Source organism: Camellia sinensis, chromosome 5, assembly GCF_055761805.1.
Source record: "Camellia sinensis isolate YWXY chromosome 5, ASM5576180v1, whole genome shotgun sequence".
In the NCBI taxonomy this organism is placed as follows: domain Eukaryota; kingdom Viridiplantae; phylum Streptophyta; class Magnoliopsida; order Ericales; family Theaceae; genus Camellia; species Camellia sinensis.
Window position 1 is genome coordinate 44,847,511 of NC_138965.1, and position 12,073 is coordinate 44,859,583.

Sequence of the window (12,073 nt, forward strand, 5' to 3'; positions counted from 1 at the left end):
TAATGAATTTTTAAAAGATTTTTTTTACAATATTTTTTCTTTTTAGGTGTATTTATGTTAGGTGCGTCTAAAAAGTAAAAAAATTGATGAAAATATTAAAAAAATTTAATAAAAATAAAAAATATAAAAAATAAGAAAATAAATTTTTTTTAAAAGTATTTTCTGAAAAATGAAAACAATCATAATTTCTTATGGTTAGTGTTAGTCTATACAAGTGGACGGCAAAATTGATTTTCCGAATTAGTCAGCCTAATGAATTAGATATGGAATTTAAAAAAAATAAATTTCCAAAATTTGAAAGTCCAAGCCCAATACAATACCTTAAAGTGGGCCAATTCCAAATCAAAATCTAGTAATTAAAAATCAATAGACGATTCGTTAAGAGAGCACACATGTCTTTTTTGGGCCCATCACTCTCGACAAAACCCTAGCTTTCCTTCCCTTCTTATCTCTCTCTCACGCCCTCTTTCTCACTCACAAGTTGCTTCTGCTTTCGGAAGAACGCTCGTATTCTGAGGTCATCTCTCTCTCTCTCTCTCTCTAACATACTTCTCATTTCAGCGTCTTTTGCTGCAAATTTCTCTCCATGTGTTCTGTAACTTTTTTGTGTGTGTGTTTGCTGTTTTTGTTGTTGTTCAGATCTGATATCAAAAGCGAACGTTTTTCCGTTAAGCAATGGCGCTGGTAAGTCATATATGTTCTTCTTATTCATATTCAGTTATAAAAAGCATGATCGGATGTTGGGTGTGAAAATATAGTCTTTTGTGTGTGTAATTTTGGTGCTAGTTCGTGATTGGGATTTGAACTAAATTAAAATAACCAAACGGGATTTAAGAATCGCACGCAATTCTGATATTTATCTTTTTTATTTTTATTTTTTATGTGAATTACCTTACCTTTGTTCTGTTTGGTTATTGATTAATGGTCTATTTTGGCTAGAACACATTGGAATCTTATTACAGTTTTGCCAACCCCAACCTGTTAAATTTTTATGGGCTTTCTTCTCTTAATCCAGCTTCTTTATTTATTTATCCCAATTTCTAAATATGAACAGTGTTAGCTTTATGGTGTTGATACTATTATCTATCAATCTATCTATACTTTTATATATAGGTGAAGGCTAGATCCATACTATTACATATGTGAATGCCAGGGTTGGCGTAAACGTTTCATTTTTTGAATTTTTTGAAGCAGTTTCATGGGCAGTTGGTCTTTTTTTGAATTTTTTGAAGTAGTTTCGTGGGCAGTTGGTCCCTTAATGTGTTTTTGTTTGTTTTTTTCTTTTCAAATCTCTCAACTTTTGATTTTTCAAATTCATTTCAATTTTCAGATTTTAAATTCAATCATATTACAATCTTATTTTTCTAAAACAAAATGATCATATATGTATGCAATGGGTGTGCCATTATTTCAGTTTTTGTATGTGTAAAGAGTTTTAGGCCATACTTAGCTAAATGTAGTACAACTACAATTTCTAATCCAAAATGCTAGAGACCCCAACAGATTTACTAAAATTTTTAGTAAATGTCTCACATGGTGCCATGTGAGTCCTATGCTGGTCCCACGCCCGTGTGACATTTGGTAGAAATTTTAATATATTTTTTGGGGTCTCTAGCATCACTCATTTCTAATACAACATCTTGTTCTTTACCGGAATTGGTCGGTACGTACCATTGTGTTGTGATGATGACGATGACCTGTGGCTTCAAACTTTGATGTCTTCAAAGCTCATACTGTCTTTTCATATCTTGAGTGTGATAAAATGCTTTGGTTTTTTAATTGATAGTTGTCAGTAGTTTTTAATGCTTAATTTATTTATTTAATACTTTTTACCTATCATTCTAGCATGCTTTGATATATTTATTAATGCAATAACTTGACAATATTTGATATGTCAAATTTTACAATTAATGCAAATATTTTAAATAAATATGTAATATTTGGAGTAATAAATTTGAAACCTTGTTCAGAAGATCACACTGATACTGTTACATAGCATGCCAAGGATAAAAATGGTATGATAACTGGTATGGGATTTAGAACTTTGGTTGAAAGTGTATTGCTATGGGTTTATGATTGTCTTTAATGTGTTTTTTGGTTAAATGTGATTATGCGGGTTGGATTTCAAGGTCTATGCCACAGTCATCAACATATTGCAACTTGTTGCTTTTAAATTTGTTTAATGCTGCAGTGTCGAACAGAAAACTTCAATATTCTACTTTAATTTAGATCATAAATTGTTCTTTTGGGATATAGCTAAGAGTCTTCATCATTTTATTATATAAAGATCTGATTTATGTTTTTATTTCTTCAATTGTGTATATTGCAATGTGGGCAGATCTTTGTTATTTTAGTTACAACAGTAGAAGTTTTTGGAGGAACGTGGACCCTTAAGATAGTTGTATAAAAAGCTGATCAAGTTTAGCAGAGTGGATTATGTAGAAGTCCCATCTTGCTTGGTTTGGACATGGATAGAGTTTTAGTGATTTTAAAGCTTGATTTGAGGTTTAGAATCTTTTTCAATCTTTGTTCAGTTCATAAGTTGGATCATAATAATTATAAAGCTTGCCCATGGGTCTTCTTGTATTTTGAGCAATTGCATTTTGTGGATTTTAACCTGTCTTGTTTACATTTTAGCACATATTCTTTTGAGCTTTATTCTAGGTTTCCTGGTTCTAAACTTGAAGTTTATGTTTGAAGCTAAAATGTGAATATGTCAACAAACACAATTCAATGACTAATTTTCTGTATACTATTCAACTGTCTTTAATGGGAAGGAAGAGTTGTTGTCATTTGAAGATTTGGAGATCAAATTCTCCTTTGTTATACCAATTAGTGCATTCTCATTCACAATGGAACCATCAAAATTGTGATGGGAAAAAATTATTTTCGGTGCATTGAAGGATTTCATGTTGAGTAGTTAGACTCCCATCCATCAGTATAATCATTTGAGTGACAATTGGTTCCTCCTTTATTTTTTTTAATAAATAAAATGTATTTGATTTTCTGGTCTATTTTGTAGGTCTTGCATGCAGGGAAAACAAACAAAAATGCTTACAAGGCAGTTATTGCTGCTGAGTACAGTGGTGTCAAAGTTGAATTGACTCCGAATTTTGAGATGGGGGTGTCAAATAAAACCCCAGAGTTCATTAAGATGAACCCTATTGGAAAGGTAAAAAGTTGCGAGTGGATTGCGAGCGGAGAAAAATGATTCATGTAGCCGATCCAATTTGATGGGATTTAGGGCTTGGTTTGGTTTAAATGTTCAGTTTATTTATTTCATTTAACAGTTGTTTTATTGATGTATAGGTTCCTGTACTGGAAACTCCTGATGGTCCCATTTTTGAAAGCAATGCCATATCACGTTATGGTTAGACTACATTCTTGTTTTTATTTATTTATTTGTATGTAAAATAAATCCTCTGGTGGTTATAGTTGGACTAACTATTTTGTCTTGGTTCCTGCAGTTACTCGCTTGAAGTCTGACAATCCTCTTTATGGATCTTCATTAATAGAATATGTAGGTTATGTTGCTCTCCTTGGTTTCATATTTTTTCTTGTCAAAAATGTTCTCTGTTTCTATTCAAAGGATTTTCATTTGTTAATCTCATGTCAGTAGTCTCAATTTTTTTTTTCTTTTTTTGGGTTCACCCCCATTTGCATGAAAGATGAAATTTACCATGTTCTTAGCACTTAAGATCGTAATTAATTTGTCCTTTTCTAGGCCCTTATTGAGCAGTGGATTGACTTTGCATCGATGGAGATTGATGCAAATATTTCAAAATGGTTGTATCCAAGAATGGGATTTTTTGTTCACCTTCCTCCGGTGAGTTAATTTTGTCTTCTTTTCTTGTTGATAGCATTTTCTTCATTTGCTGGTGTGCTATTTTGACACTGCATGAAAACAAAATGTCTCAGCATGATTGTGTGTTTTATATAGAGTTAGAAATGTAACCATGTACTTCTATGGGATTTGGTAGCCTTTTATTGGGTCATTTTACTTGCATTGGATCACATCTAACACACTTCGTTTGGAATTGGACTTTGGAGTGAGAAGAAATTAATCAGATAAATAATGAATAGAAATGAATAACTTGTCTTTATCTGATTTTATTGGAAGGTGAAAGAAAGTAGGCACTGTGTACTGTCAGTTTTTTCTACACCATTTATTTTAATAAATAAGTGGTGGCAGAATTTTAAGTATTAAATTCTATGAAGCATGGTTACTTCAAGAAACATGTACCGGGTATTATTGATACTTTGCATAGTACTTTTGCATGTGTATTGGGTAAACAAAACACATACTTAAATTTTTTCTTCTTAATTTTTGCAATACCCTAGACGTATCAAGTAGATATCCAAACCGTACCTTAACGAAGATAATATGTAGGGTGAAGTTAGTTTCATTGGACTTTTTTTTAATGTTTAGCTTAGCATGGATTTAAAATTAAGTTTTGATTTGTAAGTATTTAATATGATGACATTTAATTTTGGTTTATACTTTGGGCATTAATGTGAATTGTAAATTGGATCTTAGGCCTTGTTTGGGAATATGCTTTTTTTAGTCACTTTTAGCTTTTTGGCTAAAATATAATGTAAAAAAAAATTGTATGTTTAGGAAGAATTTTTTGACTTTTTACGAAAAGATAAATAAAGTAAAAAAGAGTAAAATCAACATTTTTGCCCTTCAATATTGTTGTTCATCCGTCATTGTGACTTCACCTGATAGAAGTGATGCAGCAGAAATTATTGTAGTATGTCAGCTATATAGGCTTAGGTGATATGGGGAAATGGACACATATTGCTACCTTGACCCATTTTTTTATGTAAAAAAAAAAAATAATAATCTACAAATTGGACTTCACCAATTTTGTTATTTGGAAAAAAGTCGTACAAAAAAAAAAAAAAAAAAATATTGCAATTTAATTGAAGAAAATGTTTTGTTATAAATTGTGGGATGTAATAATTGTATTAAATTTTTTTTTTTCAAAAAGTCTTTTCAAAACTCACTACAAAACAATTTTCACAACTTCGTTGATAATTGTACATCTGTCCAAAATCTTCATTAAAAACTTGTTAAAATCCACCTACTCTCCACCTACTTCACCCACTTAAACCTACTCCACTAAACCTAACCCATTACACCACTACCACCTCTACTTCACCTACTCCTTACCTACTACACACTCACCCTCTTCTATATATAGGAATCATGAATCATTATAATAGACATCAATAAACATCAATCAATAATACATAAAATTTTACATGGTATCAGAGCAAGGTTAAGACCTTAGTATTTCTCGCTTCACCGGCGGGCGGCAACCTCGCCTTGGCCGCCCGCCGGATCTCAACCTATTCCGCTTATTTTCTACACATACCTTGACTTCTTCAACATTTTCTTACACCCCTCCTCCGCTATGTCGGCGGCGGCACCCGCATCATCGTCTAGCCTCTATCGCCGTTCACCTCGCCTCTCACATATCTGTGGTTGTACTCTTACTCGTCGTCGTCGTCGTTGGCGTTTCTGGCGCTGCTTTTCTGCTCGTCACTGCTGTTTTTTTTTTCCCGATTTGCTCTCTCTCTCTCTTAGCCATGGATTTGGGTGTGGGGTGTAGAGCTGTGGCTCTGTTGTTGGTAGCCATGTTTGCTGGCTTGAAGGTTTCAATGGCAGCAGTGTACAAGGTTGGGGACTCCGCTGGTTGAACCATCATTGGGAATATTGATTACAAGGCCTGGGCTGCTTCCAAGACGTTTCATGTTGGAGATGTCATCATTTTCGAATACAATTTTCAATGTCACGTGTTGCAAGTGCCCCACAAAGAATACCAAGCCTGCAGAAGTGTAAGACAGTAACATGCATCTTCACATACAGCTTGGGTAATGTGTAACTATCAAAAGCACAAGCTTCTTGGACATCCCTCTCTCTCTCTCTCTCCATGGACCCAACATCATCATCATGCACCCACTCTATCTCCCTCTCTCTCATCTTTTCCCACTTTCAAACCCACTTTAATCATATCTCTCCTTTCTCTTAATTTATTTCATCCACAAATATTTTTCTCTATTTTCTTTATCCATTATTTTCTTTTATTTTATTTTTCTTATTAAACAAAACAACACCACAAAATAACATCAACAACATTCCACAACCTTGTCATTTTATTCATATCAGGGGATCAGCCCCGATCACACTTTTACATCAAAAAAAAAAAAAAAAAAAAAACCCACACAAACAAAAACAAAACTACCACACCCACAGTGGGATTTTTCTTCTCTACTCAGCCGCCGGTCTTTTCTTCTTGCCTCCGTCCTGGGTGGTCCTTGCCGGTGTTGCCTCCGTGCTTCCTAGACCACCAAGCAAGTTGCCTCCTCCCTGCTCCTCCACTACAGCATACGGTGGACCTCCAAATCGGAACATCACGGTGGCCTTCCGCTTCAGCTCCTTATTTTCCGCCTTTAGCACACTTAACTCTGCTTGCGCATCCTTATACATGCGTTGGAGCAGAGCCAGTTGGGCGTTTAACTGCTGCACCTCATTTGTCCTACTCTGCAGCCGGTTCGACAAATTTGTAACCGCAGTCATGGTTTCCACACATGACTTCAATGTATACTGATTGGCCTCCACATCCGACTGCACTGCCATTCTTTGCTCCACCGACCGCATCGGAAAGTTCAACGGAGCAAAACCAGAGGTGTTTGGTTGAGGTTCACGGGCCTCCGCACCAGTTATCTCTCTTGTTGACTCGTTGAGGTCGGGAAAGAGAGTGAGTAGACCACGGGATGAAGAGGCCATATTCTGGGTAGCTGAATGGGAAGAAGAGGCCATGTTTTTTGGGTTGCTGAGTGTTTCAGCGAAATAGCAATTTCAGACTGATAATGTTCGGAAGGGGAGTGTTTCAAGATTTGCAGCTCTTAGAGGCAATCTCTCAGAAAAACGAATATCTCTCTCAGAAAATGAAGAGTTTTTCAGAAGTTTTTTCCCAGGTTTTTTTGTCTTCGCTTCTGCCTCAAGCACAGCCTCCGCATTGGTTTATATCGACACTGACGACGCGGCCGACACGCCACTCTGTCGCTCACGTGCCTCGCCGCGTCTCCGGCTCACCTTTTGATGGCTCGACGCTTTCTGTCGGGCACGACTTTTGATGAAGTGGGCGCGCCTTTTGAGGGCGCAACTTTTGATGGCACGTCTTTTTATGGATTGGGCACGCCTTTTGATGGCACGCCTTTTGAAAGATTGGGCACACCTTTTGCGGGTGCGACTTTTTAGGGGTCCGACAAGACTCTGTAAATTGTCCCGACATTGATTCCGGTTAGCTCCTTCATGGGTCCGACAAGACTCTGTAAACTGTCCCGACATAGATTCCGGTTAGTTTCTACAAGGGTGACAAGACTATGTAAACTGTCCCGACATTGATTCCGGTTAGTTTCTACAAGGGTCCAGCAAGACTCCGTAAACTGTCACCACAACTGTCACAACATTGTCTGCTACAACGGTCCGACATGACCCCATAAACTGTCTTCTACATCGGTCTGACACCGCCATCCAGTGTCCTCGACACCGTTATGACACCACCATACAGTGTCCTCTACAACGTTATGACACCACCATACAGTGTCCTCTACCACGTTATGACACCCCCATACAGTGTCCTCTACAACGTTATGACACCACCATCCAGTGTCTTCACCCACGGTCTGACACGACCATACAGTGTCTCCTATCCTCTTTTATTTTTATGTATTTTCTTGTTTTGTTACTCTCTCCAAACTCAAGTTGGTTAGTTCCTATCCCCCTTGAGTTTGCGGGGGGCTGTTAAAATCCACCTACTCTCCACCTACTTTACCCACTTAAACCTACTCCACTAAACCTAACCCATTACACCACTACCACCTCCACTTCACCTACTCCTTACCTACTACACACTCACCCTCTTCTATATATAGGAATCATGAATCATTGTAATAGACATCAATAAACATCAATCAATAATACATAAAATTTTACAAAACTCATGAACACATCAAATACCAAAACAAATGCAAAACGCTATATTTCCCAAAAAATATATAAAAAGAAATCAAATATTGGACTTTACCAATTTGGTATTCTGACAGAAGTTCCCATGAAAAAAAAACAAATAATTTATGAAAATGATATGTTGTAATTTGTGAATGTAATCAGTTTGTTTGATTTGGTTTTTTAGGATTCACTTATCAAAAAATTAGAATTAGAAGTATTTCGTACTTTTGTTTTGCACTGCATTATTTTAATATTATAAGCAATTTATTTAAGTATTATATACACTTAACATAAAAACACTGGGGGGGGGGGACACGTTAAAAGAATCGTGGGAAAATAAAATGGCAACAATAAAAAAAAATGTTAATCAATACGGTACATTTTCTGTGTTGTGTAATTATTGTTACAAATTTTGTAAAAACATGTACAAAAACAGGTCTTTCCAAAAAAGTACATAAAAATTGTTAATTGTAAATGTATTCCCTCAAAACCGCAACACCCCCCCCCCCCAAAAAAAAAAAAAAAAAAAAACACGGAAATGAAAAACAAAAATACCATTGTAGGCTTTTTGTACCGGAACACAGTGACTAATTTTGTACTTGAACATAGGTTTTGACATTGCTGGGTCTGGACAAAAATTAAAAAAAAAAACAAAAAGGAGGGGTAAAAAGGTCATTTGACCTCTGCTAAGGCCACAAAATCACATGATTGCGACATAGGTTAGGTGTGTAGGATAAAATTATAGGCTTTTTGGCTTTTTTAGTAATTTTTTGACTTTTAGGCTAAAATAAGTGCTTGCCAAACGAGGCCTTAACCAACTAAACCATTTAAATAATTTTTGCATTACTCCAAATTCAAAATAAATATTTTTTATGAATGCACCCAACCCTACCCACATCCATTTCCTACTTTTTTTAGATTTTACTGTTTGACGTACTTGTATCATACCGGTACCAATACTCACACATGTACTCGTGCTTCATAGATGAAATCCTGTTCCACTTTTAGGATTCTCATTTTCACTAAAATCTCTTTACTTTTGCAGCAAATTAAAACTTACTGTGATAAGTAAATAAGATTAGATTAAAGGAGGTACACCCATGGACATAAACATGACAAATGAAAAACCTCTACATCATCAAAATCTGTGTTGCAAGCTGGAAGGCCCACTCAAGACTCTAAATTAAGTGCCATAGGCATCTGTTATGATGACATCATACCCATCCTTGTCACTTTCCACTGCTGCACCTTTATCTCTACCATTGTAATTGATGGTGCTAACCGAATTCTTTACTTGTCAATTTTTGTTCTGTTTCCTTCAGTCCTATTAAAGTTATCCATCCTTGGCTTCTTTTTTGCTTGAGTTGCTGCTATAGTATCCTGTCCCCCATATCTTATGCAATTTGCTTCTCTTACAGAAAAATAAGAATAACATTTTTAATTTTTTTTTGGGTCTTATTTAGAAGTTTGATTTTTATTTTTACTATTAACCTTTTTATTTTTTTGTTAATTTTAATTTTTTCTATTTATTTTATCTTTACTCCATATGTATTTTGTTTGAAGGCGGAGGAAGCTGCTATTGCTGCATTGAAGAGAGCTCTTTGTGCTTTGAGCATTCATCTGGCTTCAAATACTTACCTGGTTGGTCATGCTGTGACCCTGGCTGACATTATCATGACATGTAACTTGTATCCGGGATTCACTAATGTCATGACTAAGAGCTTTACTGCTGAGTTCCCTCATGTTGAGAGATACTATTGGACCATGGTTAACCAACCAAATTTCAAAAAGGTAATGGGTGAGGTAAAACAGGCAGAGAAGATCATACCTGTTGTGTCTGCGAAGAAGCCTACTCAACCTAAAGAAGCTGCTAAATCAAAGCCCAAGGAGGAGCCAAAGAAAGAAGCCAAGAAAGAACCAGCAAAGCCCAAAGCAGAAGATGTTGAGGAAGAGGAGGCACCAAAGCCCAAAGCAAAGAATCCTCTTGATCTACTGCCCCCAAGTAAGATGATACTGGATGATTGGAAGAGGCTGTACTCCAATACCAAGACCAACTTCCGCGAAGTTGCGATCAAAGGTATAAATTCAATTTTGCTGTACCTTTTTTTTTAATACAATTTTCTGGACTGATATTTTAACTTTTTTTAGGGGGATAATTTACAGAGTGCATTTTTGTTACATAGGACATCAAATCATTTTGTTCTTTTCTATCTTAACTTGTGGAATACATCTAATTCTATGCACAAGTTGACATTTTTCACTATTTCACCAAATGATTTTATGCCTTCGATATATTATATATACTGCTATGATGTACTGCTGTCTGGCTGCTTAGGAAATCAATTTGACAATTTTTTTCTAGAATGGCAGAATCAACAAGACCTAACTTCTGTTTTTCATCTAATTTGTGTTCATCTTTAAGTTTGGACAAAAAAGTTTCTATTCTAAATGGCTTCTTGTAGAGTAGAGGGTAACGAAAACTCATTTTGAAATATACAATCAAGATGAAATTTTAGTTGACTAGGCATGTGTTTTTATTCTTTTGTTTGACAATCTTGTTGCTGTAAATGTGGCAGGCACATATTTTAATATCCACACATCTAATGAAGTTATATTCTTTGCAGGTTTCTGGGATATGTATGATCCTGAGGGATACTCTCTTTGGTTCTGTGATTACAAGTACAATGATGAGAACATGGTCTCATTTGTCACTATGAACAAGGTTGGTGGATTTCTTCAACGGATGGATCTGGCACGCAAGTATGCCTTTGGGAAGATGTTGGTGATTGGGTCTGAACCCCCATTCAAGGTGAAGGGGCTGTGGCTTTTCCGTGGGCAGGAAATTCCTCAATTTATAATGGAAGAGTGCTATGACATGGAGCTCTATGATTGGAGGAAGGTCGACTTAACTGATGAAGCCCAGAAAGAGAGGGTCAACCAGATGATAGAAGATCAGGAGCCCTTTGAGGGAGAGGCTCTTTTGGATGCCAAGTGCTTCAAGTGAAGATATGAAGAAAGCCCTCACAGTTACATCACGTTAGTTTTTTGTCATGCTGTCTTTGTTTCGGGTTGAGTTTATTTATGTTCTATTTCAAATAGTTGGAAAGCTAGCAAGTTGAGGATTCAAGGATATAATAGGATAATTTATATTTTTGTCCTCTCTTTCGAGTATGTTTTTGACCTACTATAATTTTGTGATTGTCGAGTGACGAGTTAATTAGCATTGTTTTGCGGTATGTTGGATTGGATAGTGAGTGATCCTTATTCTCGGATGACCTAGTTATTTTTGTCATCTCATTGTTTGATGGGTGATGAGGATTCTGATATGTGCCTTTATCTTTGGCATTTTTACCCTGTCAAAAACAGAAATGAAGTTGCAAAATATTTGCAGTGAAAACATGCACCCCCAAAAAAGTATTGTCAAATACAGTGGGATTAGGGGATCAACAATCTCTCACATGAGAGTGGGTTATAAGACATTGGATTATCTCGAACTTCTTAATGCTTAAATCTTTGATGCTTAGGTCTTTTTGTAAAGTGTATATGGATTTAAGTAAAGTGTATATAGACTTGCTTGGCTATGAGTTTCTTATTTGTTGTTGGTTTTGCTGAGAAGGGGGTTCTAGAATTTGAACCCAGCTTGTGAGGTGGATATCATAATTCATTCTTAAATGGGTGCTACAGTTGTAGAACAGTTTGGGTTTAATGCACATCCTCCCTCTTTTCTTCTAGACAACTTTTTCTAGAGAGAAAATTCTAGAAAAAAATTTATGTTAAAAGAAATTGTAAATTTTGTTGGTTTGTATAATATTATCGTTTCTTTTAAGAAAAAGTTATCAGTAATAAGTTTTATTTTATTTTATTTTATAAATTGTTCCTAAAATGTTTTATTTTCCGTAACATTATATTTTATTTTTATTTTGCCTTTCTCCTCGAGATATGAACAAATAATTTCATAAATTTTTGAATATCTTGGCTGGGTTGACAATTAATTTCCATAAGATCCATCCAAGCCAATATTAACGTCTTTAATTTGCCCAAGACATTGAG

General features: G+C 35.6%; 1 protein-coding gene across 1 annotated transcript; it reads left to right on the forward strand.

Moving 5' to 3' along the window:
• Window positions 1-315: 315 nt before the first annotated feature.
• LOC114307173 (elongation factor 1-gamma) lies at window positions 316-11,259 on the forward strand. The gene is made up of 8 exons (XM_028252572.2): window positions 316-517; window positions 640-684; window positions 3,023-3,172; window positions 3,310-3,370; window positions 3,468-3,520; window positions 3,725-3,826; window positions 9,587-10,100; window positions 10,648-11,259. Exons 2-8 carry the CDS (start codon window positions 676-678, stop codon window positions 11,025-11,027), a joined length of 1,269 nt encoding a protein of 422 aa, XP_028108373.2. The 5' UTR covers window positions 316-517; window positions 640-675; the 3' UTR covers window positions 11,028-11,259.
• Window positions 11,260-12,073: the final 814 nt, after the last annotated feature.